At 42.8% G+C, this 17300-nt stretch overlaps 1 protein-coding gene across 1 annotated transcript in view; it reads right to left on the bottom strand.

Moving 5' to 3' along the window:
- Window positions 1–17300, bottom strand: part of HAAO (3-hydroxyanthranilate 3,4-dioxygenase) — a 55822-nt gene that overhangs the window by 16250 nt on the left and 22272 nt on the right. Inside the window, exons 4-7 of the mRNA XM_033938951.1 lie at window positions 13077–13183; window positions 11370–11459; window positions 8500–8543; window positions 4855–5000 (exon numbers count right to left, since the gene is read on the bottom strand). Coding sequence (XP_033794842.1) covers window positions 4855–5000; window positions 8500–8543; window positions 11370–11459; window positions 13077–13183 — 387 coding nt within the window. The remainder of the gene's footprint in view (window positions 1–4854; window positions 5001–8499; window positions 8544–11369; window positions 11460–13076; window positions 13184–17300) is intronic.

Genomic DNA, 17300 nt, shown 5'->3' with positions numbered 1-17300 from the left:
CCATTTAATCTTGGACACACAGCAGGTTGAATGCTTTGCTAGATGTCCAGAAAGACAGTTTCAAAAATCAGGGTAATTAGGGTGTCCAAGTGCTGGTTTAGGCAATCTTTTGGATGACTTTATTTTTTGAAAATGTCCCTAAATAGTGTCTATAAGATATGGGGATAAAATTAAGAACACACGAATTTCCATACTGGGACAGACTGAAGGTCCATCAAGCCCAGCATCCTGTTTCCAATAGTGGCCAACCCAGAGGTTGTCAGTGTTTTGTTAAACACTGATTCCCACCAACTGGTAGGTATCCTGATATTCAGTTCTAGGCCCTGTCTGGAGACTGGCATTGAATCTGGGCACAAGGTGACTGCTAGGAGTTACCTGGGTACTGCTGATATTAAGGCACTGGTCATAAAACCAGAAACGAATAGGTGAGGGGTTTCTGGGGAAGGAGGGTGAGTAGGAGCACTAGGGGACCTAGGACCTGAGTCAGTGAACAATGCCAAAATTGTCTTTGACCTAAGGGCCACTGTAAGAGACTAAAGTAGTAGAACAGAAGCTGAGCAAAACTACATGCTGGGGAAGAGAAAATACAAGAGAGCGAGAGAGAGAGACTGGGTTTTCTCAGAGAGTTCGTGAGTATGTGAGTCTTAAAAAGAGAGCATATGTGCACTTGTGGTTTGGCACTCTGAATATCACAAAATAGAAAATGTGGCCCCTGATATAAAAAAGGTTGGGAAAGCCCGTTCTAAATAAATAAATATAAATTGTGTGACATAGCCGGTCACCGCTCATATTCAGCAGCTGGCTTGGCTAAGGCAGGTGGCCAGACCAACCTGCCTAAAACCAGGTCTATCTTTGGCCGTTAGGCCTTAGATGGTCAGCTGCCGATATCAGCTTGGCTGGCCTAAGTCCATGGCAGAAATTCAAGAGCCGGTGGGCTGAATATTGGGAACTAGATCTATTTCTTATAGCTGATTTCCACAGGTGAACGATGAATCTCCTAAATCCACTTGGCCAATCATTTGATTTTGATCTTTTTCCCCGTGAACCTGTCCAGAACTCTTTTCAACCCTGCTAAATAATTGTGGGGGTTCTGATTGACAAGTCGATGAAGCCATCCGCGCAATGCACAGCAGCGGCGAAAAGGGCGAACAGAATGCTAGGAATGATAAAGAAGGGGATCACGGACAGAAGGTTATCATGCCGCTGTACCGGGCCATGGTGTGCCCTGACCTGGAGTACTGTGTCCAGCACTGGTCACCGTACATGAAGAAGGACACAGTACTACTCGAAAGGGTCCAGAGAAGAGCGACTAAGATGGTGTTATGCCCAGGGGGTAAATGGACTCAGTATAATACGTGATATGTCTCCTCAAGTCTGCTTATCTGACCTCTTTGTCCTGAGTGTTACCTTGACTACACCAAAAGGATAGTAAAGACAGATGGCCTCTGTAACACCTTCTTGATAGCATCAAAGAGACAGTGCAGCACCTATCCTGACTTCCTTTATTTGAGTGACAACTGGATAGCATCAAAGAGACAATAAACTGCAACACCTCCTTGCTTATTTGAGATCCTGACCTCTTTGATCTCCACAGGACAGTAAGACCAGATGGTCTCTACAATAACCTTGCTTATCTGAGATCTGACCTCCTTGCAGCTCAAATAACAACAGTAAAGACAGATGGGAAACTACATCAAAAAGAAAGGGACGGTGACAAGTATCTGCTATCTTGACCTTTTTGACCTAGGAGTTGCCAAAACAAATAACAAAGGACCAGTACCAGCTGTCTTACTAAGAGGCAAGCAGTTTTCCCAGCTTTTCACCCAATATGAAAGACGGGACTTGCCTCTAACCTTAGAAGACATGACGTTTGAAGAGAGAAGCCATGACGTCTAAAAGGGACAGTCTCCCGTATTTCTTCCCACCTATCAATTGCTGCAAGGGTTCCCAATTGTGAAGGAGGTCGATGCCTGGAATTACGGTGAAGTTATTTACTTGCCTCTAACCTGAGAATCCATGACGTTTGGAGGGAGAATCCACGTCTCAAGGGACAGTCCTTTGGTCCACCCATCTATCTATTGCAGGGATTCCCAATGGTGAAGATGGTCATTATATGGGGTCAAGGTGATGCTATTTTATATTTAATTCTTATATTTGTATAATAAAGTGTTATTGTTTATGCTTTATATTGTCTGTGTGCTTTTCTGAGTGTCACTGATCATCCCACTTGGCAGAAATAAGTGGCGGAACAGATGGTGAAGGGGCTGGAGGAGTTGCCATACAGTGAAAGATTACAGAAACTGGACCTCTTCTCCCTTGAACAGAGGAGATTGAGAAGGGACATGATCGGGAATGAAGGGAATAGACTTAGTAGATAAGGTACTGAAGGGAATAGACTTAGTAGATAAGGACAGGTTGTTCACCCTCTCCAAGTTAGGGAAAACGAGAGGGCACTCTCTAAAGTTGAAAGAAGATAGATTCCGTACAAATGTAAGGAAGTTCCTTCTTCACCCAGAGAGTGGTAGAGAACTGGAACGCTCTTCCGGAGTCTGTCATAGGGGAAAACACCCTCCAGGGATTCAAGACAAAGTTAGACAAGTTCCTGCTGAACCAGAACGTACGCAGATAAGGCTAGACTCAGTTAGGGTGCTGGTCTTTGACCAGAGGGCCGCCACATGAGTGGACTGCTGGGTACGATGGACCACTGGTCTGACCCAGCAGCAGCAATTCTTATGTTCCTTACCATGCTCCTCACTCTCTTCGGTCATCTTCTTTAAACTTATTAACGGTCCCCTCTTTGAAAATCGTGGGCACAAGAAGAAGCGACATGTTTTCTGTTATGGCTCCTAAACTGTGGAATTCATTGCCAAATTATATCAGAAATGAAAAAGATCTTACCTCTTTTAAAAAACTTTTGAAAACTTTTTTGTTTCAAGATGCTTTCAATACTTAATGTGTTTTATTTTGGACCCTTCATACTTTGTTACAGATATTAACCCTTTTCCCTCCCTCTCGTTTTTTCCTTTTTATGTAATTTTCAATATAAAATGAATTGTAAATTTTCCCCCCTTTCCCTCTTTGATCATGTCTGTCTTTAATCTGACTTCAAAAATTGTTAGTCGGTTTATTTATTTTGTACGTTGTCTTTTATACCCAATTATCTGTGGAACCACTAACTAGTGGCTTTTTAAGTTGTTCATCGCTTAGAAAGTTTGTATAAGCGATTCATCAAATGGTAATAAAACTTGAAACTTGAAACTTATTCTTCAGCAGCACATTCAGCTCAGTTAACTGCATGAAAAAGAATGTCTACAATTTGTTTTCAATTGTTTGATGGTTAATTTCATGGAACATCCTTTTTACATTGTTTGAAAAGTTAAACAACTATTCCCTATTATACCAGTGATGATTTAATAAATGTGTCATGTCCCCCTCAGACCACCTTTTCTCCAAAGTTTAGACTTTCTGTGTATGGGAGCTAACTGGAAAGTGCTGGAACATTCTCAGTACTTGGCCATAGGAGCCAACTTTCCAAAATGGCTGCAGGTGCTAGAAACAACTGAGATGGCGCTGTGGTTCTGAGGAGACACTCTCTTCATAGGGACCACTTTGTCCCTGGGAAAGAATCCCCCCTCACACACAGAATAATTATAGGGCTATGGTTTATGGAAATGCATGTAATGCATATAATTAATTGACATTTTAATTCTAATTTGAACACCTCAAGTTTAATTTTGATGTAAATTGAATAAATATCATTTTTATGAAAATGCATATCTTTGTGTGAGTTATTGGTGTGAAAAGGTACCCTATGTTGAGCCGAGAAGCAGTAATCATGCTCACAACCCAAGCGCATGCTTTCCTCATCACAATGAAGGAGTTTCATCAATATTGGGTCGCCCATAGCACCCACAGAGCTGGCACCTATGAGCTTGGCTGAAATTGACAGATAGAGGATTTATCCAAATAGAGGCAGCTACTTGAAAGCCAAATCCTTTGGAATATCTGGCCCTTATATTCTGACTCATGCACCTTCTGTTAAAATTTTCTGGACACTTTCCGGGATTCAATGTTTGATGTAACTTACTAAATTTTATTTAAAATTTTCTATCTCGCACCAATTGTCCTAGCCTTCCGGGCTGCTTACGGTCTAAAACCCAACTAAGTAATTTACACGCGGCCTCTTTTACAAAGCCACGCTAGCGGCTGCGTTGCGCTAACAGCCCCGAAGCCCATAGAGATTTAAAGGGCTTCGGGGCTGTTGCTGTGCGGCTTTGTAAAAGAGGCCAATAGTCTAAAAAAAAAAAAAAGAGAAAAAAATACAAAAATCAAAATAAAATGAACTAAAAAGTTCCAAAAGACTATCTAATTTTTATTTATTTAGTCTGTCGTCTCCAGGGTTCTCTCCATATCAATCCGCCCCTAATTGTACACACAGTATATGCATCACTGTATGGAATAATCTCATATTGCCCACCTTCCAGCAATTTACAAAAGCCCCTAAGATTGATTTATGTTGCAAGCCCTTTGAGATGTCATATTAAGATTTTTTTTTTTTCTTCCCTTTCTAATTTATAGGTAGACAAGAGGAATGATGCACCTGTTGGCGTGTTGAGTCTGTGGATGTAACAGTTGAGGACCTCTTTTCTGTTGTACCAATTGTAGCTCCATTTATGCCTCCTGACCTTTTTGACTTGATCATCCTTTGTAAGGTGAGCCACCTAGATGGCTCTTCTCCAGCGTGGCATATCACATAAACATGAACTTGAACTAGTCTGTTGCAAATAATACTTTTCACCGCTGATAAAACGGCATGAAGTCTCACACATTGGCAGGGTTAAAATGTGTATCTACCTCGGTTTCAAACTTGTCTCCAAAAATATTTAAGAATCTCTTCTCATTTATTTCTTTGCGATGTCCATCTAGCCAGTTTGCAACGACAAACGGATCCATCACCTCCGTGTTATTCAAAGGAAAAGGTGTCTCTTTTAACAGTTCATCTACAACAAAACACACGATGGTTAATGGCGCCATAAATGCAATATCTTAATGATTTTAGGAACTGAACCAAACATTTGTTAGTAGACAATAAGGGAAATTTTATAATCTGGGTACCCATGGGTATGTTTGTACTGACCTGCATTACATGCTAGGCTACCTTAGTACCATTCCCTTTTACAAAGCTATGGTAGCAATTCTACTAAGGCAAATGCTGTAAAGCCCATTCAATTCCTATGGGCTTCAATGCATTTACCATAGGAGAATCGTTATTGTAGCTTTGTAAAAGGGGCCCAGAGTATGCATTTGGAAGGGGGTTGTACAGAAAGGCACAGCATGAGATCCCACTTATTTGCTTAAATTACAGCTTGTGTGTGTTCTTCCCTCATATAGGTGCCCCCATCTATGCCAGCTAGACACACTATTTGATGTCCTTATAACTTGGTCTGCCTTCTCATCAAATATAACTTATCTTTCCACTCATTTACTTCCATGGTCTGATCACTTTATGGCTTCCTTTTTTTCCCTTCTTTGTGGTGCAGAGGTTAGAGTTGCAGCTTCAGCACCCTTTGGGAGGAGCCTTAGCCATTTGAGCCAATCGGAGCCTTAAGCCCCTCCCTGGTACATCCCAGAATGCACCAAGAAGGGGAGGCCCATTATTTTGGAGGGTATGTGCATCCCTCCGGTTGGACCTTTTAGATAAGATATAAGGGGGGGGGGGGGTTAAGGGTGCAGGGGAGGAGCTTCCAGCCCTGGGAGGGTGTTGGGGTGGTGTTCCATTTCGAGAGAAATCAGGGGCTCTGGGGGAGAAGTCCAAGGGAAATTTAGGTGCATAACTGCTCACACCTAAGTGCTTAGTTATTCGGTTCATAGACATAATCGCAGAAGACAAAGGCGCGCGCCGAAGAAAATTACTGTTTTTAGGGGCTCCGATGGGGGGTTTTGTTGGGGAGCCCCCCCACTTTACTTAATATAGATTACGGCGGCGTTGTGGGGGGTTTGGGGGGTTGTAACCCCCCACATTTTACTGGAAACTTAACTTTTTCCCGAAAAACAGGGAAAAAGTGAAGTTTTCAGTAAAATGTGGGGGGTTACAACCTTCCAAACCCCCCACAATGCGGCGTGATCTGTATTAAGTAAAGTGGGGGGTTCCCCCCCACGGCCCCCCGTCGGAGCCCCTAAAAACAGTAATTTTCTTCGGCGCGCGCTCAATTGTCTGCTCGCGCCTTTGTCCTGGCGCACTTTTGACCTGACACCAGTTATTCTCATATTTTACAAAGGAAAGTAGTGAATTCTATGTGTCCAAAGAACACCCAGGCTTAACCATAAACATACAACCCTATGCAAAGCATATCTAAAATAATGGTAATAAGGCTAATTCACTATTCAGCAGCTTCAGAGACGGCGATTTGTTGGAAGCTTTTCAAAACCTGGATAAAGTGCCGAGTTTTGAAAAACCGTCTAGATCAGTGGTTCCCAACCTTGTCCTGGAGGAGCACCAGACCAATCAGGTTTTCAGACTAGCCCTAATGAATATGAATGAGAGAGATTTGCATATAATGGAAGTGACAGATATGCAAATCTGCTCCATGCATATTCATTAGGGCGATCCTGAAAACCCGATTGGGAACCACTGGTCTAGATCCCCAGACACAGGGTTACTAGATATCCAGATTTCCCCAAAAATGCCTTTCTGTTATTTGGCTTGTAGGAATAGGCATCTTTTGCTAATTGCTTCAGGGAGTTGCCTATAAAGAGATTTGAAGACAAAGCAGGAGATCTTGAATTTTATTCTGCTTTGGATGAGTAGCCAATGAAGTTCTTTCAGTTAACCTGTCAAATTTCTTAGCGCCAATGATCAATTTTGCAGGAGCTGTAGTTTTTTTCTGGAGTTTGGCCATTTAGTTGAGAATGGGCTGGAATAGTTTAGATGAGCTAGAGTGAGCTTTGATAGAGACTCCAGTAGAAGCACAGCACCGGGCAGAGCTCTGGGTTTCTGGCCCAGAAATAGCTAAGAAAAAGAACAATTTAAATTAAAGCATCCTGAACCACCTTCATGAACTTATGGGATGGGAGGCCCGTTTAGCTCGTTCTTCTCGACGCCGGAGCAGAGACTTTGTTCACACTTGGACTCCATATTTGAACATTTTGACTCCTGAGAGTCGTAGCCGGGTCTTGAATAGACTCCACCTCTGAAACTGTGCTTCTAGGTGTCTCTGCTGTTCCCTGCTTACGAGTTTTTCTGTAGATGTGGGGGGATGGGGAGGGGTGGGTGGGGGGTAGGGGCTTCTTTGTCGGGGGGTGGGGGTATGATGGGTCCGGGGAGGACATAAGAGTCCAGTCCTCCGCGGGTGTTTGATGAAAATGTATACCATGGTTGTCATTGCTGTTGTATTTACTGTTGCTTAATAAAATAGATTTGAATATAAATTTTAGAGGGTGTATGTTTGGGCAGACTGGATGGACCATTCGGGTCTTTATCTGCCATCATTTACAATGTTACTATATTACAGGGAGTTTCAGTAATCCATGAGTGGTAGTAGGATAGATTGCACTATAATCCGGAAGCTGATGGGATCTAAAGAGGATCAGACGGATCTCAGTTGTCTAATTATACAGAAGTGGTCTCAAACTTGCGGGCCCGCCAGGTACTATTTTGAGGCCCTCGGTATGTTTATCATAATCACAAAAGTAAAATAAAACAGTTTCTTGATCATATGTCTCTTTAGCTATAAATGACAATATTATTATTAAGACTTAGCCAAAAGGAAAGATTTTAAACTCTAAAGAGTTTTATCTCATGCAAAATTGTCATTTCTTTAATAAGACAATAACTATTTTTTTCTGAGGCCCTCCAAATACCTACAAATCCAAAATGTGGCCCTGCAAAGGGTTTGAGTTGGAGACCACTGCCTTAACTGTATCCTTGACATCCTGTTTGTCTTTGGGAAGCAGAGCTGAGCTTGTGATGTCATAATGCCTCATTCCACCAATAAGAGCCATCCTCATCAGTGATGTCACAATGGCTTGATTGTCCTGTTCTCCCCTCTGCCCTCCAACCCAGCCAGCAGATTAACTGTTCCCCTTAACTCAGTGGTCTCAAACTCTTTAATAAGACATTGACTATTTTTTTCTGAAGCCCTCCAAGTCCCTACAATCCAAAATGTGGCCCTGCAAAGGGTTTGAGTTGGAGACCACTGTTTTAAAGAATGATTGCTTGACTAGTGATGCAATTTGGTCCAGAATAAAGCCGAGTACTTTTGATGTATTTTCTATCTGAAGCAATTCACCGGTACTCAGGATAGAGGTTAGCGACTGGGGCGTTTTCATCGTTACTGAACTATACAATCTTTGGGGAGGGAGGGGGGTTGATTCAATTTCAGGAAATTAGCTTTGGCCCAATTGTCTACGGTACTGATTTTTTAAAATATAATATATAAATGACATGGCTATTGAAATCATTATAATTGCATGAGAATTAAACTTCCTTTAAAATATTACCTGGATTTGGTTTTCCTGTCTGATATTGTTTTGAGCTGAAAAACCTGCAATGACAAAAACATCCATGATGCAAAGTGATACAATTATTCCGTGTCACATGATGCAAAGTGATACAATTATTCCGTGTCACGTTCTGGGGCATGCACAAAACTTACCGATCGTGTCCCAGTCATCGCTAAACTCATAGGAACTTTATGAGCGTCTGAGCAGTGCATGGCATTCACCCCCAGTTTTACAAAACCGCGGAAGCGGCATTTAGCGCAGACCAGTGCGCTGAATGCTCTTTGCTGCTCCCAACACTCATAGGAACTCTCTGAGTGTCGGGAGCATCGCAGAGCATTCAGCGTTCTGGCCGGTGCTAAAAACCACTTTCGCGGTTTTGTAAAAGGGGGGGGGGGGGGTCGGTGTGCCAGCCGGTTCCTAAAACCGTTTTTGCAATTTTGTAAAAGGGGGGAGGGGTTAGGTAAAGACATTTAGGCCAAGAAAACTCTGGTTGAACCTAAATATTACAATGCCTAGAACAATGCTTAGAACCATGCCTAGAACCATGCCTAGAACCACCTAAGCATGCTTAGATGGCATTAAGCACGATTCTATAATGGGCACCACACTAGCAGGCGCTGATTTTTTTTTTTAGGTGACAAATATATAAATTGTGCCTTAATGATTAAATTATGCACAATTTGTTCTTTAATCTTTATAAAATATATTTATGTTCATTTGACGGCTATAAGCCCCTGACACAGTCTTTTTTTTATTATTATTATTTTATTTTAGAAATTTTTACATTATTTAACAAGCATATCATCTTGTACAGAAAGTGCGATTAAGAAAACATAATATTGAACATAACATTAAAATTACTTTCTATCCAAAAAAAAATAATTCTCAACTTAATCACACACTAGTCCTCAAAATTAAGATCCAAGACTTAAGAAAAGGAGTGATTTAAAGGTACAAAATAACAACCAAACGAAATCACATTATCTGATACTGAAAAGGAGCTAATTATTCCTTGGACGCTGATTTTTCTCCATTCCCAAGGCGCTTCGTGGAGAGGAAGACACAGTCTTTTTTAAGTGAAACGCAGACACATCAGGCATAGATTTCGCATCTGTTCTTCAATAAATTGTCTGCTATTCGCATCATTTACTGGGTGCAGAAGAGAGTTCTGGAGTATTTTTTTTTCCAGTTCCCAAATCAAGCTAGTATTCTTTACAGAATATTATCTTAGCATGGATCATCCCAGGACCTAATTTTGGACAACCTGTATTGAATCTAGATGAATAGTTAAGCTCTGGAACGCATTGCCAGAGGTTGTGGTAAGAGCGGATAGCGTAGCTGGTTTTAAGGAAGGTTTGGACAAGTTCCTGGAGGAAAAATCCATAGTCTGTTAGTGGTGGAAGCCACTGCTTGCCCTGGATCAGTAGCATGGAATGTTGCCACTCCTTGGGTTTTGGCCAGGTACTAGGGACCTGGATTGACCACCTTGAGAACAAGCTCTTGGTCTGACCCAGTATGGCTGTTCTTATGCTCTTATATGTGACAAGTATAGGTAGTGCTACCAGATGTCTGGATTTACCGGGACATGTCCTCTTTTTAGAGGGCATATTCGGGCGTCTGGATGGCTTTTCAAAACCCGACACTTTATCTGGGTTTTGAAAAGCAGATCGCATCGGGAGGGACATGCGTGGATGCAATGTGGTGACAGCATCATGTCGCATCCACGCATGTGTGGATGCCCTCCTGACTGATGAAAATAGGCTGAAGGGGCGGGGCTAGGGGCGAGGCTGGGGTGTGGTATGGGCGTAATTGGGTGTGGATGGGTGGAACTGGGCAAGCCTAGGGCCGGGTCTAAGGATCTGGATTTTACGTAAGTAAAATATGGTAACCCTAAGTATAGGACAATTAAGCCATTGTAACATCACTGATGAGGTTGGCTCTGAGGCACTGTGGAATGAGGCATTATGACATCACAATCTCAGCTCTGGAATGTTGCTCTCATTGGGGTTCCGGAATCTTGCTATTTTTTGAGATGCTGGAATGTTGCTACTCCTTGGATTTTGGCCAGGTACTAGTGACCTGGATTGGCCACCATGAGAACGGGCTACTGGGCTTGATGGACCATTGGTCTGACCCAGTATGGCTGTTCTTATGCTCTTATGTGTGCCAAGTATAGGACAATCAAGCCATTGTAACATCACTGATAAGGTTGGCTCTGTGGAATGAGACATTATGACATCACAATCTCAGCTCTGGAATGTTGCTCTCATTGGAGTTCCGAAATCTTGCTATTCTTTGAGATGCTGGAATGTTGCTACTCTTTGGGTTTTGGCCAGGTACTAGTGACCTGAATTGGCCACCATGAGAACGGGCTACTGGGCTTGATGGACCATTGGTCTGACCCAGTAAGGCTATTCGTATGTTCTTACATGAGCCAAGTATAGGACAATTAAGCCATTGTACCATCACTGATGAGGTTGGCTCTGAGGCACTGTGGAATGAGGCATTATGACATCACAATGTCAGCTCTGGAATGTTGCTCTCATTGGGGTTCCGAAATCTTGCTATTCTTTGAGATGCTGGAATGTTGCTACTCTTTGGGTTTTGGCCAGGTACTAGGGACTTGGATTGGCTACCAGGAGGACGGGCTACTTGGCCTGATGGACCATTGGTCTGACCCAATAAGGCTATTCTTATGTTCTTATGTTACCCATGTGTGTGTATGTGTAATATGTAAAACACACATGTACACTGCACATCTACTCAAACTACACCCCTGAGAACACCTAAAAATCATATGTGCTTGGATTTAGCCTACGAAAACAAGAATCTATTAATATATAATATGAAAGAAATCAGAGACTTACTCCTGTATTATTGGTGCTAGCTGGGTGCCAAGATTCTCACAATAAAACCATTTCTCGAACAAAACATCGGTTGACTCTCCGACGTAATACCTATCGAAAGACATTCAAGTATCATTTCTTTCTCTGCACGTCTGTTATCTAAAAGAATCACTGTAAATTATGTACTGTAGCAAAATGAGGGACCCTTTTACAAAGCGCTAATGCGTGCATACCACTGCAAAAATTTCATACCGTGGGGCTTACTTGGGAGTTCCATGATAATTTGTGCATGTGTGCGCGCTCCCCATGCGCTCAAAAATAAACTCTATTTTTTTAGCACTGGGGGTAGGTTGAGAGAGGCATGTCCTGGAGATAAGCATTTTCAGCTAATCAGCGCTGCTCTGTTTTTGGTGTGCTGAGGGGGTGATTCTACAAACGGCGTCCCAATTGCAGGCTGCAGTGAAAGTCTTACCACTGTCTCACCAGCCTATCGGGATGCACGTTTTTATTTAAAAATCCATGCCGTGAAGGATGCCTATAATATAGGTGTATGACTCACACCTACGGAGGCTTCTAGGCACGTCTACCAATGCCTAAGGTTGGCATGGGTGTGTTTTTCACTGGAAGTGGCCTTGGGCATCCGTATGCGTCCCTATGCATCTCTGTAGGCACAAGACAGCCGCCTTAAACACAAAATACCGCACCATCAAAAAGATATAAAAAGGTTGGCGTCGGTCCAGAGGAAGGCTACTAAAATGGTGTGTAGCCTTCTTGATAAGGTGTACTTTGGAGGAAAGGCGGGAGAGGGGAGATATGATAGACACGTTTCAATACCTATGTAATGTAAATGTGCACAAGTCGAGTCTCTTTAGTTTGAAAGGAAACTCGGCAATGAGAGGGCCTAGGATGAAGTTAAGAGGTGATAGGCTCCGGAGTAATCTAAGGAAATACTATTTTACAGAAAGGGTGGTAGATGCATGGAACAGTCTCCTGGAAGAGGTGGTGGAGACAGAGACTTGGTCTGAATTCAAGAAAGCCTGGGATAGGCATGTGGGATCTCTTAGAGAGAGGAAGAGAGAATGGTTACGTTGGAGAGAAGGTGCGAGTCGCTGTCTGCGTCCCTGCACGGAGTGCAGCTATGGGAGGAGGGAACCAGTCCGGCACCAATGAAATAACAGGGTTGGCTTCGGGGGTGGGGGTGGGGTGCAGCGGGCCATTAGGCAGGCAGGGAGGGATCCCCGGCAGCAGCTTCAGAAATAGCTGGGTGGGCAAGGAGGGGACCCTGGCGACGGCCAGACCGCGTACCCCCAACATGCAGCGCACGTAATTGGTTTAGTAGTTAATGCAGTGGGCTATGAACCAACAGATTTGAGTTCAAATCCCCCTTTAACACTCTGTTATCTGCCCTCTAGAAACAGAAAAATATGTTCTATACCTAAATATATAAGCTACTTTGAGCTTGAAGGCTATTGAAGTGGTTTACACTTGGGTAAAGAAGGTATTTTTTTGTTCCTGAAAGGCTGACGATTACAAAATAAGAGAGTTAAAGTGGGACTTGAACCTGGGTCCTTTGGCTTACAGTCCATTCCGTTAACCACTAGACCAGTGGCCAGTCAGGTTTTCAGGATATCCTTATTGAATATGCATGAGACAGATTAGCATGCCTGTCACTGCCATTATATGCAAATCTCTCTTTGTAACTGTCTAAGGCAGAAAAGCCCAGTTCACCTGAGTCCATCAGTTTCCGTTTTCAGCCTCTCTCTCTCGAAAACTAGTCCAACCGTGTCAGCAAATCTTTGTGGCGAATGTGGTATTCGAGCAGGCAAAAGAAACATCTGTCCAGACAAAATAACAAGCTATATTATTCAAAGTGGAAATAATTGATTTAGTGATATCAATTATCTACAATTTTCTTCACGAGTTCTAGATTTCCTTTCTCCTATTCTTCCTCCAATAAGTGTCGTATCGTGTTTCCCCCCTCAACTGAATTCTCAGATGTAACAGGAAAAAACACAGTGAAGTTAGCACTGTTGGCATATTTCCCAGAGAGTTACATTACATCACATTTATAGACCGCAAAACTTCACAAATCAATGCGGTTCACAAAAGACAAAAAAACTGGACATTTCCAATGTACTACAGAATAATCGTTAATCATTCTAGTTCTCTAAAAATGTTGTGAATAAGAATGATTTTAATAACTTGCTGAAGTGAGTGGAGAAATCAGTGGAGGAGGCTCGTATATATGAATGAAACTTGAACTCTTTGAGACCACCACTGGTTTTTTGTTTTTTTTAAAATCTTTATTGATTTTCAAATTTTGACAGTGCAATACAATTAATTGAACATAAAATACTGCATAAAACGCACTATTAACTACACAAGTAATACATAAAACACTCATTTTCTCCCACCCTCCTCCCAATTATTAATACAATATGACATATGATGTGATTACAATATTATAATTAAGTAATTTTAATCCTCAAAATACATTTCCCTCCCCCCCACCCACCCACCCTGGGTCATATATCTCTCCTTTTCTTAGATTTCCTTAGACACCACCACTTTTTGAGAGTTTTGCTGAGTGCTCCATTTGGTTCCCTGACGCAGGATCGAAACGGGCCCCGTCGGAACCTTTGATCAAGCTAAGCGACTGCTTGTGACTGTTCAAAGCGTAAGAACTTTTTCTATGCTAGTTGGCAGCAAAGAATTTTCTTTTCCACTGGGAATTTACAATGTGCAATGATTGGGTGGTGAAGCAATTTTCTCCTGGGGCTGTTGTTGCCTTCGTGTCTCGGAGCATATTTTTGAATTCTAAGTGTGTGCTCTAGAAGTATTCATTTCACTATTACACCTATTGAGTGATTTTTTGACTTCTGTATGTTTCCCTTTAATCACTCTTCTTAGTAGAGTACCAGTTTTTTTGGTTTTCCCCATATATATTTGAAATGTGTGTAAGAGCAAGAGGCAGTTACAAAATTAGTCAGGGACATTGGTCAGGCATTTAGGCCACCACGAGAGCGGACCGCTGGGCAGGATGGACCTCTGGTCTGACTCAGCAGTATTACGTAGTGGACGATTCGGTATGAATAAAGTAAATAATTCTAATAAGTACTCTGGCGCTTGACTATGCTCCCAGTGTAAACCTCACAAGGGCTTCAAATGGGAGCCAATGATCGGGGTTTTTTTTTTTTTTTCCCAGATTGAAAGTCAGGCGCACTGTGACATTCTGTACTCTTTGAAGTCTAAGTATATTTGTACGGTGTCCGTAAATGTGAACAGCGTTACAACAATGCAGGGTACTAAGGGCTCCTTTTACAAAGGTGCGCTAGTGTTTTTAGCGCACACACCAGATTAGCACGCGTTTGCCGACAAATGACCGCCTGCTCAAGAGGGGGCGGTAGCAGCTAGCACATGTGGCATTTTAGCCCGCGCTATTCCGTGCGTTAAGGCCTTAACGCGTCTTCGTAAAAGGAGCCCTAAGTATCAAGGACTGAACAAGCGGTCTAAATTAGAGAGTTGCGCGGGGACAGAAACCCATCCCTGCCTGTCCTCGCCAGGATCCTCTCCATCCCCACCCGTCCCCGTCAGGATCCTCTCCGTCCCCACCTGTCCCCGCAAGGAATTACCTCCATCCCCGCCCGTCCCCATAAAAAGCAGCAATTACTTCTGACAGGATCATCAATTCCACAGTTTCTTTTGCTGTTTTCCTTGTGGAATCTCTTTGGTAGAACCCTTTTTTTGTTTTCTGTTCAGGTAATTAACTTATAAACCCCCCTCTTTTACTAAGGATGATGTGTCCATTATATTTATGGACAAACCCTTCTTCCAAAGCCTTCCATCCCCGTGGAAGTCCCGTGGGCCAGAGGGGGGTCCCCGTGGGAGTTCCGTGGGCCAGAGGGGGGTCCCCGTGGGAGTCCCGTGGGTTAGTGGGGGATTCCCGCAGGACCCCTGCGGAAACCGCGGGATTCCCGCGATCCCCGTTCCCATGCAGACCTCTAGTCTAAATGCCATAGGTTCAAAGTATGACTTGATAGTCCACATACGATCCCTTCGTACAATCATTCCCATGTCACAAAAAGGTTCTGTAGGGCCAAGGGTGTTCTTCTTGTCTGACATTTTATCCTAGTGCCGGAAAACAAAACGTCCGACTCTCAAATTAAATTGCATTCCCTCGACTGAGGAAATGCAAGGTGAGATCTTGTCTCAATAAGACTGATAAATTAATCATACAGTTTTACTCTGTATTTACATATATTCCCCTCCAGATGTTTAATACTGAAGCATAATAAACTAAATATAGAAAACCCGTCACTTGCGACTTCTAAAGCAATTATTTTTTGTTTTGACAGACCATTTTGACATTATAGCTTGAAAGATTTAAAAATCTCCTAAAAACATTCCCTTTCATGGACGCCTAAGGTTGATAGGATTAAAATACATATATATTTCTATTTATTTAATTTCTATACCACTTTTATCCTATGTGGTTTTACATCCAGGTACTTTATCATATTTTCCTATCTGTCCCAGTGGGCTCATACTCTATCTAGTGTACCTGGGGCAATGGTGAGATAAAGTGACTTGCCCAAGGTCACAAGGAGCAGTGAGGGATTTGAACCCACAACCTCAGGGTGCTGAGGCTATAGCGCTAATCACTGCGCCACACATATATATTTAATCATACTGGACTTGTGGGGAACAGTCTAGGACTAAGCACAAACAACAAAAATGTTTAAATTTCCATTTTTTTTTCTTTTATTATAGATTGTATTTCTAATTTTATCTTAATATGTAAACCACTTAGATGTTATCAATGCGGTATATCAAAAGTAAATAAAACTTGGAAACTATATACCTTGGTTGAATTGGGTTCTCTGAAGCAGCTGGTTTGGCGAAACGCATCAGGACCCGTAATCTTATGTAAGAAGCACCCTTCGAGATAAGCGAACTATTATCAATTTATACTTAGGGTTACCATATGGCTCCAGGAAAAGGAGGACGGATTGAGACATCCGGGTTTTACTTCTGTTGAAAGCAATGGAAGTAAAACCCGGATGTCTCAATCTGTCCTCCTTTTCTTGGAGCCATATGGTAATCCTATATACAGTTATAGTGAATTTATCGTTGGATTGAATCAGCTTTTCAGAGTGCTGTGATTAAACACAAGAGTTACACGGTCAGGGGCTTGGCCACATTTGTGGTCTCTTATTAACACCTTGGTTCTGAGCACTTTTATACTTCTGTAAAAGAAAGATTTTTCTAGAAGCAAGTGGCGGGTTTTCTATATTTAGTTTATTATCTCTACTGCATAGCTATCCCAGTACAGTAATCCCCCGATATTCGCAGGGGTTCCGTTCCAGGAACCCCCCCACGAATGTTGAAAAACGTTTTTTTAGCAGGGGAGACAGGAGAGGGCAGCCGGAGCGCTGGCGAGTGAAGGAAATCACTCGCGATATGCTCCGGCCGCCTCTTCCTGTACTAAAGCCAGGCCTCACCAATCGGGAGCTGCTTTGGACACGCAGCTCCTGACTGGTGAGGCTAGTGCAAGAAGAGGCGGTCGGAGAATACTGTGAGTGATTTCCTTCCACTCGCCGGCACTCCGGCTGCCCTCTCCTGCCCGGTCATTCGCGGTTGGTAAAACACCGCGAATGACCGGGACCGCGAACTGCGGATCGCGAATTCGCAGGGGAGCACTGTATTATGTTTGGTAATACTGAAGCATGCCACAGAGCGGATTCTTTAAAAGGGAACGAGGAAATAATTCAACCTGCGTAAAGTCACACACAGGTTGAATTAGGTCAATAGGAGAGCTGGGGCTAGAACCTAAAATCTAAATTCCAGGCATGTGTATTATATGGGTAATCTAACCGTGTACCTATATTTAGGTTCAAAAGGGCGCTTATGTGGGCCTCTTCTGTATAGAAAATTAGGTACACTTCTCCCTCC

The sequence above is a fragment of the Geotrypetes seraphini genome, chromosome 3, assembly GCF_902459505.1.
Source record: "Geotrypetes seraphini chromosome 3, aGeoSer1.1, whole genome shotgun sequence".
NCBI lineage: Eukaryota > Metazoa > Chordata > Amphibia > Gymnophiona > Dermophiidae > Geotrypetes > Geotrypetes seraphini.
The sequence above is the reverse complement of the archived record's forward strand: the minus strand, read 5'-3'. Positions and strand labels throughout refer to the sequence as shown.